Source organism: Rhinoraja longicauda, chromosome 33 (assembly GCF_053455715.1).
Source record: "Rhinoraja longicauda isolate Sanriku21f chromosome 33, sRhiLon1.1, whole genome shotgun sequence".
In the NCBI taxonomy this organism is placed as follows: Eukaryota; Metazoa; Chordata; class Chondrichthyes; order Rajiformes; family Arhynchobatidae; genus Rhinoraja; species Rhinoraja longicauda.
Window position 1 is genome coordinate 9892459 of NC_135985.1, and position 14627 is coordinate 9907085.

A 14627-nucleotide genomic window follows, 5' to 3' on the forward strand; every position below is an offset into this window, starting at 1 on the left:
CCATGCGGAAAAGTCTGTTCGTCCGGAGATCGTCCAAGTCCCTCACCGAGGAGAACAGCGCCACCGAGTCCAAAATCGCCAGCATCGCCAACTCGCCCCGGGACTGGCGAGCGTTGGGCTGCGCCAGCGAGCCGGGCCACGCCAAGCGCCAGGGCACCGCCGACAGTAAGGACTGGCAACACAAGCACAGTGAGGTATTTGCAACCCGCTCCCCGCATCAGCGACTAGTTGGCAAGATGGTTCGGAATTGTCTAGAGCAAACTTGGAATGGTTCGTGTGTGGAACACAAAGTGAATGCATGAATGAATGAATGAATGAATGAATGAATGAATGAATGAATGAATGAATGAATGAATGAATGAATGAATGAATGAATGAATGAATGAATGAATGGATGGATGGATGGATTGATTGATTGATTGATTGATTAATACTTTATTGTCACATGTGACAAGCCACGGTGGAATTCTGTGTTTTGCATACCCAAGGTATGCAAAGAGTCGCCACATAAAGGGCACGGGGACAAAGCTTTAAAGTATCCGCGCCAGGTCCCTCTTTGTTCCCCCCCCTTCCTTTGTCCCCTCCCCTCACAGCGCCCCCCACCCCCACCCCCCCCCCCCCCCCCCCCACGCCGGGTCCTCCTTTGTTCATCACCAACTCAGGGGGGGCATCTCAGGGCAGCATCTCTGGCAGGCATGGCCTTGGCCATGGTTAGTCTGTGTTTGTCACTAGTAACGCTGCCATTGTGGCAGGCACCATTGAGCCAATGGGCGGGCACAAGTTCCTCCGTCCTCGGAACAAACTCTGTAGAAGTTAATGGGCAATTGCTACAAAGTGTTGTTGGGGTGGTTGCTGAGAGAGTCCAAATATTAACAAAAGCTTGCAAAGGACAGCAAGGTAGCGAGGGCACTCATACAGAGCAAAACCAAAACATGTTCTAATTGTAAATCAACTGCTATGAGTTCAGCGTCTGTGCTGAGACCACACCTAGTACCTTGTTCCTGCAACCCTCCTACATTAGCTCATCTTTGGCACGATGTCTGCCATTCACACCAAGGGATGCCACGGGCAGGGGTCTCTACCAGTATGGGCATCACCGGGCATCACTGCACATTGGTTAGCAGCAGGGCCAGTAGTGGTTTTTGTCAATAGCTAAATGTCCCTGGAGCCTGTCAAAGACTTAGGGTTCACCAGGAGCAAGAGATGACTGACCTCATGTAGAAACAAAGAACGGCAGATGTTGGTTTGCACAAAAGAACACAAAGTGCAGGAGTAACTCAGCAGGACAGGCACCATCCCTGGAGAACTTGGACAGGTGATGTTTTGGGTCAGGTCTGAAGAAGGGTCCTGACCTGAAATATCGCTTGTCCACATTCTCCTGAGATGATGCCTGGCCCGCTGAGTTACTCCAGCACTTTGTGTCCTGGGAAGTTGCCTCGTCTGGAGGTTGAATCTAGTGGATAAATTTTGCAGAATCAGCAGAAATAGACCTGGACGAACCAAATGTTACATCCACTTTCTAGAATATCAACTACTGTTGAGATATCATTTTGAAACTTGCACCAAGTTCATCACTGCCCAAGTATGTGATCAGACCTGTGCTCCCGTTGCAGCTGGAATACCCACAGCTGGAAAAGAACCAATGGGACAGTTTTCTCTTCCCAAAATCCCTCAACTCATACCCTTACTCCAGTCTTCAGTTTGAACAATGGGAGATTGAAGAAGATGTGATAATGAGTCAGTGTTAATCCAGGTCACCAGTGTTAATCCAGGAGTGACCAATACGAAAGCTGTGAATCCTTGCAAATGTGGTTGGAGTGGTGTCAACATAATGGGAAACATTAAGGAAACATAAGAAATCAAGGTGAGAGTTGCCCAATTGGCACCGTGCACTAGCCTAGTGTTCAATAGGTTTGCATCTGCTGTGAAGGAACAGGGACTCCCATCCAAGTCAGGCTGATTGGTGCCTTAGAGGGAGAGCTGGGGGTGATATTTTTGCTGTTATTTTTCTCTGCCACCGAGAGAAATAAGAATAATAATATCACCGGCAATGTCACGTGGGTTGCTCCTATTGCTGTATGTTCTATAGCCACTGCATCAGTAGACGAGGAGTGTTGTGTTTTCACTCTATAAAATTGGTGAGAGTGCCAGCAGATACCAGCCCAGCGTTAAAGAAAGAGTGAATGATTCAGAAAGTGAGTTTTTTGTTGCAGAACACACACTTTCTATCTTATTTTTGTATGTGGCAATGCTGATATAAACATTCTGCTTAAACATAGAGTCATAGAGTCATAGAGTCCTACAGCACAGAAAGAGGCCCTTCGGCCCATCGTGTCCGCGCCGCCCGTTACCAACACAGTCTAATTTTAATCCGATATTCCCGCATTTGGACCGTAGCCCTGAATGTTGTAGCATTTCAAGTGCCCATCCAAATGCCTCTTAAATGTTGTGAGTGTTCCCGCCTCCACCACCACCCCAGGCAGTGAGTTCCAGACTCCAACCACCCTCTGGGTGAAAAAGTTATTTTTCACATCCCCCCGAAACCTCCCTCCCCTTACCCTGTATCTATGTCCCCTCGTTGTTGAACCTTCCACCAGTGGAAGAAGTTCCCCGCCATCTACCTTATCTATGCCCCTCATGATCTTGTACACCTCGATCATGTCCCCTCTCAGCCTTCTCTGCTCCAGGGAAAACAACCCCAGTCTGCTCAGTCTCTCCTCATAGCCGAGGCCCTTCATCCCTGGCAGCATCCTGGTGAATCTCCTCTGCACCCTCTCCAAAGCTATCACATCCTTTCTATAATGTGGTGACCAGAACTGTACACAATACTCCAGCTGTGGCCTCACCAGTGTTCTGTACAATTCCATCATTACCCCCCTACTTTTATATTCGATGCCCCGGCTAATGAAGGCCAGTAACCCATATGCCTTTTTGACCACCCTGTCCACCTGTCCTGCTGCCTTCAAGGACTTGTGTACCTGTACTCCAAGGTCCCTCTGTACCCCTGTCTTCCCTAGGGTCCTTCCATTCATGGTGTACGCCCTCTCCAAGTTATTTCTGCCAAAGTGCATCACCTCGCACTTTTCAGGATTAAATTCCATCTGCCACTGCTCCGCCCATCTGACCATCTCATCTATATCTTCCTGCAGCTTGCAGATCCCTTCCTCGCTATTCACCACCCCCCCCCCTACCTTTGTGTCATCTGCAAACATCTTTCTGAATAGTCCTGCCTCTAAAATTGTGAATGTTTTGGGAATTCAGTGGTGGAAGAAAGTAATGTTCCTTGAGATATTCACCCCACGATGCAAAAGATTTGCGAGTTATACTATAAGACTGTGTTTCATTCCTTGAATCTAGAAGGCAGAGGTGTTATTTAATTGGATTACCTTAAACAATAAAGGAATTTAACAGGGTAGAGGCAAATAAACTATTTCCCCTGGCGGGGGATTTCAAAACCAGGAAACACAATGACAGTCCGAATAAAACATCATCCATCCATTTTCTCCAGAGATGCTGCCTGACCTGCTGAGTTACTCCAGCATTTTGTGTCTATCTTTCACACAATGACAGGTTACCGTTAAGGTGCTTTCACACTGAGGGTAATTTAAATGTGGAGCACAATCTCTGTAAACCTTGGACAAATTGTTCAGCGTGAGAATGGGTGAGACCAGTGGAAATAAGGAGCAAAGGCAAATAGATGGAATGAAGCGGTTCACTGCCAAGTTTTTTTTTCACTACTGGTCATGACCCGAGTATACTCATGGGTGGCACTGAACAGGTTATTGTGCAGATCATCCATGACCTCACGGAATGGCAAAACAGTCTTGCAGTGGTGAATATCTGGGGCTAGCAAATACTGATGTTATATTCAAATGTTGAAATCAGTTTTGCTGTTTCTGGACGTAGTGGCCAGATATGGCTCTTATCTGATCACAGCGAATGACAGAATTTTGGTTTTAAAATATATACTTTCTGAAGATATGGGAATCTCTTTCAGACTTATATTCTTTGTTATGTGCAGTATATTTAGTCACTTTTCTAATATCATGCAGGGGGAAGTAACTGAGCAAATACTGATGTTTATCAGGATGGGAATTTGGCATGAAACCAGGCAAGAACTATTCTGGAGTTATAGAGTCATAGAGTCTAACAGCGTGGAAACAGGCTCTTTGGCCTAACTTGCCCACACCGACCAACATGTCCCATCTACACAGGTCCTGCCTGCCAATGTTTGGCCCAAATCCCTCTTAACCTGTCCTGTCCATGCACCTGTCTAAATGTTTCTTAAATGTTGCAATAGTTAGAATAAAGAAGGTTGATAAAATCATAATTATTTCTGGAAAGCAGATAATAATTTGCTGGTATAACGTAATTTGTTTTTCATTGTTTGAATATAAATGTGTACTCTCTCTGGTTCAAATGATGGTGTGTGTTTGGAGGTAGATCATAGAGAATCGGGAATTGGAAGGAGTGGGGGAGGAACTCAGTGAAATTGCAATTTTTTTGGCAGTGACACCAAGAAAATAGCTGTGGCAATAACACTCTGGGAAGCAGGTAGACACACAATGCTGGAGTAACTCAGCAGGTCAGGTAGCATCTATGGAGAGAAGGAATGGGTGACGTTTTGGGTCGAGACCCTTCTTTCGACCTGAAACATTACCCATTCCTTCTCTCCAGAGATGCTGCCTGACCCGCTGAGTTACTCCAGCATTTTGTGTCCACCTTCGATTTAAACCAGCATCTGCAGTTTTCCTTCCTACACTCTGGGAAGCAGGATGATTTGCAAAGTTACCTGTTCGGACATGCCTGAAATAAATGTAAGGTAATTTCAACGCAAATTGCATCTTATCAAAGGCCCCCTGCAAGTCCACATGCGCCACATGCATTGATTTCCCTTACCAATCCTATTAATTGCAATTTCAGAAAACGCGAACAGACTTGTCATGCATGATATACTTGTCATAAATCCTTGTTGACTCAGCCCAACCTTATTATTATATTTTAAATACCCGGCTGACATTTCCTTAATAACTGATTCCGACGTTTCCCTATGATTAATGCACGGCAGCTTCCTGATTTCTGTCTTACCTCCCTTTGATGAGGCAGATCTATTTATTTTCAATCTGTGGGAATTGTTCAAGCATCACTGGAATTTTAAAAGATAACAATCAGTGTATCCATTATCCCCATTGCCGCATTTTTCAAAACCTTGGGCTCACAAATGATAAGGTCTTGAGGATTAGCTTTTGGTCTCATGCGTTTCTCCAGTCCTATTTTATGTACCAGCGCTAATATCTTTTAGTTGCGTACTTTCAGTGACTCATATTACCTTTTGCAAATCTTTGCTCTGTACATGTAAATGAAAGCTTTTACAGTCTTTTTATTTCACCAGATTACTTTCATCTTTTCTTTTTTTTTTTCTTATCAATTTATTGTAGAGTTCTGATTTTTTTTTTCAATCTTCAGGCTTACTTCTCTTTTTGGAACATGTAAAGCATTTTTCCTCAGCATTAGCCCTTTCTCTACATTCTCTTGTTAGCCACGGTTTGGCCACTCTTCCAGCTGGGGTATGGTACATTAAAGAGATATCTATTTGTTCTAATCTACGCATTAATTGGTTTAAATGTCAGCCACTGCTTGTTTGTGATCATGCTTTTCAATGCAGTTTCCCAATCCCCCACAGCCAACTCATGACTCACACCTCCAGAGTTCACTCGGTTCAGATTTAGGACCTTTTGAACTAAATGACTTTCAATTTTCCATGGTATTATGATCAGTCTTTCTGAAAGCCCCCCCTAGCTAGCAGATTATAATTAATCATTTCTCAGTGCACAGAAGTGAATAAAAAATAGCCTGATCCGTCATTGATTCCTTAGGATATTGATCTTGAAAATCATCTCATACATACTTCATGAATTTGTTCTTCACACTGTTGCTGCTAATTTGGATGCACAGATTTGTGTAGATTAATGTCCCCCATGACCATTGCATCAACTTTGTTATCTGCTCCTCTAATTTCCTGATTATACTCTGCTCCATATTACTCTCCTTCTTAGAAGCCTGAATATTTTCTGCCCCTTGCCATTCCTTAGCTTCACCCAAACTCATATGTCTTGATTTTCTGAGCCAAGACTTTTCTTTTCACTGCCTTTAGCTCACATTTTATTACCACTGCTTCCCAACCTCCTTATGCATTATGAAACATTTAATTCCCAATCCTGGTCATGTTTTAATTCTTGTTTAGAGATGCAGCGTAGAAACAGGCTCTTCGGCCCACTGAGTCCACGCCGAGCATTGATCACCCATTCACACTATGTTCTATGTTATCCCACTTTCTCATCCACTCCCAACACTTTAGGGGCATTTTTCTTTTTACAAAGACCAATTAACTAACAAACCTGCGCGTCTTCGGGATGTGAGAGGGGATCGGAGCACCCAAAGGAAACCCACGCATCATAGGGAAAATGTGTAAACTCCCTGTGATGGGAGGTCAGAACCTGAGGTCAGGATTGAACATGGATCTCTGGTGCTGTGAGGCAGCTGGACCACTGTAATCACCTGGCAAATTTAAAGAATGTTATAAAGCCTTGCATTATAGCAGCAGGTGTTCAACGAACCAATGCAAGGCATAAACGATTTAGCCTCATGCTCACCAATCTCTCTGTTCAATTGCCTCTGACTGTGGTAGCAGTGTTGGAGTGCCCAAGGGACAACTCAACTCTGGGCAGTCACAAGGCACTGTGGACTATCAGCAGAGCAGACATGCAGGTCACCACACTCTGTGGTTTCAGCCTGAATCATTGTTCACTCTAACATTGCGATCAAGCCTGCCGATTAGCCCTGGTTCCGTGAGGAGTGCAGAAGGGTATCTGGGGAGCAATATCAGGCACATCTAAAAATGTGTTACCTCTTCTATGAGGTTGCAATACAGAGGGACAAACAACCAAAATAGCATGCAATGTACTGCATTATACTATGCAATCCCCAACCAATAGATTAGATCAAGGCTCTGCCATCCTGCTACATCTGCTGCTAACATTAGGCCAACTGGTCAGTAGTTCCCTATTTTTTTATCTCCCTCCTACCTAACACTTTGGGACTTAATTGGTGACTCTCCAATTCACAGGAATAATTCCAATCATTATAGATCTTTGGAAGCTGATAATCAGAGCATACTCTCTCGTTAAAACCACCTCCTTCAAAACTCCAGGATGTAAATCTTTGGATCTTTGGGATTATTAGCTTTCAAGCTAACTACCTCTTCCAGTACTACTAAACAAGACACAAAGTGCTAGAGTAACTCAGCGGGTTGGGCATCGTCCCTGAAGAACATGGATTTGTGACGTCACAGGTCAGGACCCTTCCTTAGATTGACAATCAGTTTGATGTAGGGTCCTGATCCGAAGCATCACCTATCCACGTTCTCCAGGGATGTTAACTGACCCGCTGAGTTACTCCAGCACTTTGTGTCTTTGTTTCTACACTCTTCCAGTACTAGTCTTCAACTCCTACATTGTTTCTTCAGTACTCACTGCATTCTTGGTTCTCTAGTAAATCTGGCAAATTTGTGTGTCTTCATCTATGAAGGCAGATGCAAAGTAACTGCTTAATTCCTCCATTATTTCTTTATCCCCCATTATACATTCACCCATCTCTGTCTCTTGTTTTCACTAGTCTTTTCCTTTCTACATGTCTATAAAAGCTCTTTCAGTCTATTTTTTATCTTTCTTGCCAGTCCAATCCCATAGCTATATTACCTTTCTGAGTTCTTAAATACTGCAAATCCTCTGGCCTATTGCTCCCGGTGGCGACATTATAAGCCTCTCCTTGCATTTAATTTTATGGTTAATTTTCCCTGCCAGCCGCAGAGAACTATTTGTCCTGTTGGAGTTTTGTTTCGCTCAATACCTTCGCTCAGTCCGCCTTAACCAACCTGATCTCCCGGTGGCTCAGCACTTCAACTCCCCCTCCCACTCCCAGTTTGACCTCTCTGTCATGGGCCTCCTCCAGTGTCATAGTGAGGCCCACCGCAAATTGGAGGAACAGCACCTCATATTTCGCTTGGGCAGCTTACACCCCAGCGGTATGAACATTGACTTCTCTAACTTTAGATAGCTCTTCTTTCCCTCTCTTCTCCTCCCCCTTCCCAGGTCTCCTACTATCTTCCTGTCTCCAACTACATCCTTTATTTGTCCCGCCCCCCCTGACATCAGTCTGAGGAAAGGTCTCGACCCGAAACGTCACCCATTCCTTCTCTCCAGAGATGCTGCCTGACCCGCTGAGTTACTCCAGCATTTTGTGATACCTTCGATTTGTACCAGCATCTGCAGTTATTTTCCTATTTAAATTTTTTTTGTAACTTATACATTATTTAAAAAATTTAGCTTACTTTATTGTCACATGTACCGAGGTACAGTGAAAAGATTTTATTGCGTACTAACCTGTCAGTCGAAAGACTATGCATGATTACAACTGAGCTAACCACAGTGTACAGATACATGCTAAAGGGAATAATGAATAAAGAGAATAAAGATAGATAGTAGCTCCGAATTGCTCTCTAGTTGTTGACAGGATGGTTCAGTTGCCTGATAACCACTTGGAAGAAACTGCCCCAGGATTTGGAACTCTTTAAATACTAATCAGTACCTGTCCACTATCAATATGTTCTCTCAATCAACTACAGTCATGTCCTGTTGTGCCTTCAAGGTTGCAATGAGCTACATCACTTGCAAACTCAATGTCTCATTCTTTATATTGGAATAAAAAAGTCAACCAACATGAAAACATGCCCGAGGCATCCATGTCCTACATGAAGTACCTATCTACACTAATCCTATTTTCCTGTACCCAGTCCACAGTTTTCAATGCCATGCATTCCAGGTACACATCAAAATGTGATGTGAGTATGGGTATGAGTGTAGAGGTGTGTGTGTGTGTGTGTGTGTGTGTGTGTGTGTGTGTGTGTGTGTGTGTGTGTGTGTGTGTGTGTGTTAGTGTGAGATGTGAATATGGGCGTCTGTGCAGGTATGAGTGTGTATAAGAGTGTGAGTGCAACTGTGTGTATGCGGGTATGGGGGTGTGAATACGTATCAGTGCGGGTGTAGGTTAGTGTGTGTGGGTGTGCATGTTGGCGTGGGTGTGTGTGAGTGTGCAGTGATCATGACTGTGCGTGTTAGTGTGAGTGTGGATGTGTGTTGGTGTGGGTGTGAGTGTGTAAGGATGCATCTGTTGGTGGGGAGAAAGAGTGGTTTAGTGTGGGTATTGGTGTGGGTGTGTGTTGGTGTGGTTGTGTGTTAGTGTGTTTATGGATGCGTGAGTGGGTCTGGGTTTGAGTATTAGTGCGGATGTTCTCAATGTAGATGTGGTAGAAGGTTTAATGTCACATTATATCCTAGGAAATTATGGGAAGTTATGGCTCGAGGAACTCCAGTGGCACAAGAGGTGCAGATAATGCAGTAGGTTTGCTCCAACTTTACTGGAAGTATCTCAGTACAAAGAGTGATGGAGACTCTTGCGGACTTACTGACACTCCTCCGTCCTGTGAAGGCAAATAGTCAAGGCAAATGTGGGTCCCTTGAAGACAGAAGCAGGGGAATTTATTATGGGGAACAAAGAAATGGCAGACGAGTTAAACCGTTACTTTGGATCTGTCTTCACTGAGGAAGATACACACAATCTCCCAAATGTTCTAGGGGCCGGAGAACCTAGGGTGATGGAGGAACTGAAGGAAATCCACATTAGGCAGGAAATGGTTTTGGGTAGACTGATGGGACTGAAGGCTGATAAATCCCCAGGGCCTGATGGTCTGCATCCCAGAGTACTTAAGGAGGTGGCTCTAGAAATAGTGGAAGCATTGGAGATCATTTTTCAATGTTCTATAGATTCAGGATCAGTTCCTGTGGATTGGAGGATAGCAAATGTTATCCCACTTTTTAAGAAAGGAGGGAGAGAGAAAACAGGTAATTATAGACCAGTTAGTCTGACATCAGTGGTGGGGAAGATGCTGGAGTCAATTATAAAAGACGAAATTGCTGAGCATTTGGATAGCAGTAACAGGATCATTCCGAGTCAGCATAGATTTACGAAGGGGAAATCATGCTTGACAAATGTACTGGAATTTTTTGAGGATGTAACTAGGAAAATTGACAGGGGAGAGTCAGTGGATGTGGTGTACCTCGACTTTCAGAAAGCCTTCGACAAGGTCCCACATAGGAGATTAGTGGGCAAAATTAGAGCACATGGTATTGGGGGTAGGGTACTGACATGGATAGAAAATTGGTTGACAGACAGAAAGCAAAGAGTGGGAATAAATGGGTCCCTTTCAGAATGTCAGGCAGTGACCAGTGGGGTACCGCAAGGTTCGGTGCTGGGACCCCAGCTATTTACGATATACATTAATGACTTAGATGAAGGGATTAAAAGTACCATTAGCAAATTTGCAGATGATACTAAGCTGGGGGGTAGTGTGAATTGTGTGGAAGATGCAATAAGGCTGCAGAGTGACTTGGACAGGTTGTGTGAGTGGGCGGATACATGGCAGATGCAGTTTAATGTAGATAAGTGTGAGGTTATTCACTTTGGAAGTAAGAATAGAAAGGCAGATTATTATCTGAATGGTGTCAAGTTAGGAAGAGGGGATGTTCAACGAGATCTGGGTGTCCTAGTGCATCAGTCACTGAAAGGAAGCATGCAGGCAGTGAAGAAAGCCAATGGAATGTTGGCCTTCATAACAAGAGGAGTTGAGTATAGGAGCAAAGAGGTCCTTCTACAGTTGTACCGGGCCCTGGTGAGACCGCACCTGGAGTACTGTGTGCAGTTTTGGTCTCCAAATTTGAGGAAGGATATTCTTGCTATTGAGGGCGTGCAGCGTAGGTTCACTAGGTTAATTCCCGGAATGGCGGGACTGTCGTATGTTGAAAGGCTGGAGCAATTAGGCTTGTATACACTGGAATTTAGAAGGATGAGGGGGGATCTTATTGAAACATATAAGATAATTAGGGGATTGGACACATTAGAGGCAGGAAACATGTTCCCAATGTTGGGGGAGTCCAGAACAAGGGGCCACAGTTTAAGAATAAGGGGTAGGCCATTTAGAACGGAGATGAGGAAGAACATTTTCAGTCAAAGAGTGGTGAAGGTGTGGAATTCTCTGCCTCAGAAGGCAGTGGAGGCCAGTTCGTTGGATGCTTTCAAGAGAGAGCTGGATAGAGCTCTTAAGGATAGCGGAGTGAGGGGGTATGGGGAGAAGGCAGGAACGGGGTACTGATTGAGAGTGATCAGCCATGATCGCATTGAATGGCGGTGCTGGCTTGAAGGGCTGAATGGCCTACTCCTGCACCTATTGTCTATTGTCTATTGTCTATTGTCTGTGATTACTACCTTCATTTCTGCTCTGACACTGCATGCTCTTTGATAGAGTGGAATGAGTCATGTTCCCAGCAGATTCTCAGCAACTTCATTTTTATTGGCTAATCCTGCAAGGTCATTGAAGTGTTCGTGCTTTGGATACCCATTTATAGTTGCTTACTATTGGCACACCTCACCAGTGCCAATTCCCAGCCAACTCAACTCTCTTTTATTGCCCATAACTCTTCAGGCACCAGCAAAACATTGTCATTTGGTCCTCATGTCTGCTGCATTATCTCCAGTGTAGTTAGAGATATACAGCTATACTGCAGGGAAACAGGCCCTTCGGCCCAATTTGTCTATGCCGACAAAGGTGCCTACATAAGCTAGTACCATTTTAGTTTGTTTTCCCCATTTCCCTCTAATGTTCTCCAACCCATGTAATGCACCCTGGATAGAGCCCGGATAGAGTGGATGTGGAGAGGATGTTTCCTCTAGAGGGAGAGTATAGGACCAGAAGCCATAGCCTCAGAATTAAAGGAGATGAGGAGGAATACAAAACAAAAACCGACAGGGTAATTTATTCCAAATATCTTGTCGTTAAGTTGATTTTTAGTTTAGTTTAGAGATACAGTGCCGAAACAGGCCCTTCGGCCCACCGGGTCCGCGCCGGCCAGCGATCCCCTCACATTAACACCGTCCTACACCCACTAGGGACAATTTTTACGTCTACCAAGCCAATTAACCTACATACCTGTACGTCTTTGGAGTGTGGGAGGAAACCAAAGATCTCGGCGAAAACACACGCAGGTCACGGGGAGAACGTACAAACTCCGTACAGACAGCACCCGTAGTCGGGATCGAACCCGGGTCTCCGGTGCTGCATTCGCTGTAAGGCAGCAACTCTACCGCTGCGCCACCGTGACCGCCCTTAGAAATTTGGAGATCGTGCAATGCTAAATCATGATTTACTGGAGAACAGGTTGAATCAACTCAAAACCTGACAAGCTCCTTTGGATTTCACTGTTAAAAAAAAAATCAAACTAAGCTATGACTTCTCCCTAGTGAGAAAGTCTAGGACTAGAGGCCACAGCCTCAGAATAAAACCACGTACCTTTAGAAAGGAGATGAGAAATTTATTTAGCCAGAGGGTGGATATATGTAAGGCGAAGATTGACATATTCTTGATTAGTAAGTGTCTCAAGGGTTATAGGGTGAAGGCAGGAGAAAGGGTTTGAGAGGAAAAGATAGATCAGCCATGATTAAATTGTGGAGTAAATTTGATGGGCCGAATTTCCTTATTCTGCTCCTAGAACCTATGAATTTATTATAAGCCCAGCAAGAAAGTTTTCAGCTGTGGCAGGAGATTGACATGGTGACAATTTGCATTTATATTTACATTTAAGGAATAGTGAGATAGACACAAAATGCTGGAGTAACTCAACGGGACAGGCAGCATCTCTGGAGAGAAGGAATGGGTGACGTTTCGGGTCGAGATCCTTCTTCAGAGTCAGACCTGAAATGTCACCCATTCCTTCTCTCCAGAGATGCTGCCTGTCCTGCTGAGTTACTCCAGCATTTTGTGTCTATCTTTGATTTAAACCGGCATTAGCTGTTCCTTCATACACAAGGAATAGTGAGACACAGGATAAGGTAGGAAGAGCTTTGTTCCAACCCTGAACACCAGCAGGGACAGTAACACTGACTGGCCTTGTCTGTGCTTGAAACTCTGTGTAGTCGGTAAGATTTAAACCTCCTGGAACCAGTCAGAAGTGCTCTAACACAACATTTTTATTAAAGGTGATTGTTCATTTCAGTTTGCCACAGTAGTTCAAAGTGAAAACAACAGATTCTCGGTTTGATACTAAACCATGTTCAGTAAACTACTTGTGCAGCAAAGCGTGTGGCAAGTGCAAGCATGGTGCTGCAGAGCTCTACTGCAAGTGTGCTGGGCATTGCATGCATTGTTCTGCAACAATATCCTTGGTAGCATTGGAGAGATTAAGGAGTGCTTTGGTACAGAGAGGTTAAGATTCTGAAAGGTCACAACAGGAAGGGTTTAAAATAAACACCAGGGATACTCAGCAGGTCAGATAGCATCTGCGGAGAACGAAACACAGCTTCAAACTGTCTGCCTCTCTTTATAGTCAATAGACAACAGGTGCAGGAGGAGGCCATTCGGCCCTTCGAGCCAGCACCGCCATTCAATGTGATCATGGCTGATCATTCTCAATCAGTACCCCGTTCCTGCCTTCTCCCCATACCCCCTGACTCCGCTATCCTTAAGAGCTCTAACTAGCTCTCTCTTGAATGCATTCAGAGAATTGGCCTCCACTGCCTTCTGAGGCAGAGAATTCCACAGATTCACAACTCTCTGACTGAAAAAGTTTTTCCTCATCTCAGTTCTAAATGGCCTACCCCTTATTCTTAAACTGTGGCCCCTTGTTCTGGACTCCCCCAACATTGGGAACATGTTTCCTGCCTCTAACGTGTCCAACCACTTAATAATCTTATACGTTTCGATAAGATCTCATCTCATCCTTCTAAATTCCAGTGTATACAATCCTAGTCGATCCAGTCTTTCAACATACGACAGTCCCGCCATTCCGCAGATGCTGCCCGACGTGCACTTCACCCTGGCATTTTCTGTTTAGTTTCAGATTTCTTACATCTGTGGATTTTACTCCAGTTCCTGATGGTGATTGGGACATTAGGTGCCTGTGGTGATGTTTGGGGAAGGGCAGCAAATTAGGTGGTCGACCCCTGAACCTACGGGTATTGTAAGGTCAGGTGGTAGCAATTGTAAGGTCAGGGCGGGGGTTACACAGATATGGAAGTTCACGGGGATGTGGGATAGAGTGGGGGGAATGGGACTGGAACACTGGGGAAGAGTGAGAGAACGGGATGTTGGAGAGCTGTGGTGCACATGGATGCAAAGAAACTAAGGGACTTTGCTGAGTGGCGTTACCTCCATTGCTGCAATAGGACGACCAAGTTGTCCCAAGAGTGACCAAGAATGGTTGCTGATGGGAAACCCAGACTAAATTCCATAAAGACGGTTGCATGGGGAATGATGCCGTCCTGTGCAAGCTGATGCAGGAACTGCATTACAACGCAAGGATGATGCAGAGCTGGAAGTGAATGGGTTGGATTACAGGAGTGATGTGCAATGAACTGGAAATTGTGATCAGTGCGTTTCAATCCAGAAACCTAGCTTAGAGACACAGCATGGAACCAGATTGTTTGGTCCACCAAGCCATGGCAACTATTGACCACCCTTT

At 44.7% G+C, this 14627-nt stretch overlaps 1 protein-coding gene across 1 annotated transcript in view; it reads left to right on the forward strand.

Moving 5' to 3' along the window:
- The window catches only part of minar1 (membrane integral NOTCH2 associated receptor 1), a 42846-nt gene that overhangs the window by 2991 nt on the left and 25228 nt on the right, over window positions 1-14627 (forward strand). The window contains exon 2 of the mRNA XM_078427079.1: window positions 1-194. This exon is cut by the window's left edge and continues 1940 nt beyond it. Coding sequence (XP_078283205.1) covers window positions 1-194 — 194 coding nt within the window. The remainder of the gene's footprint in view (window positions 195-14627) is intronic.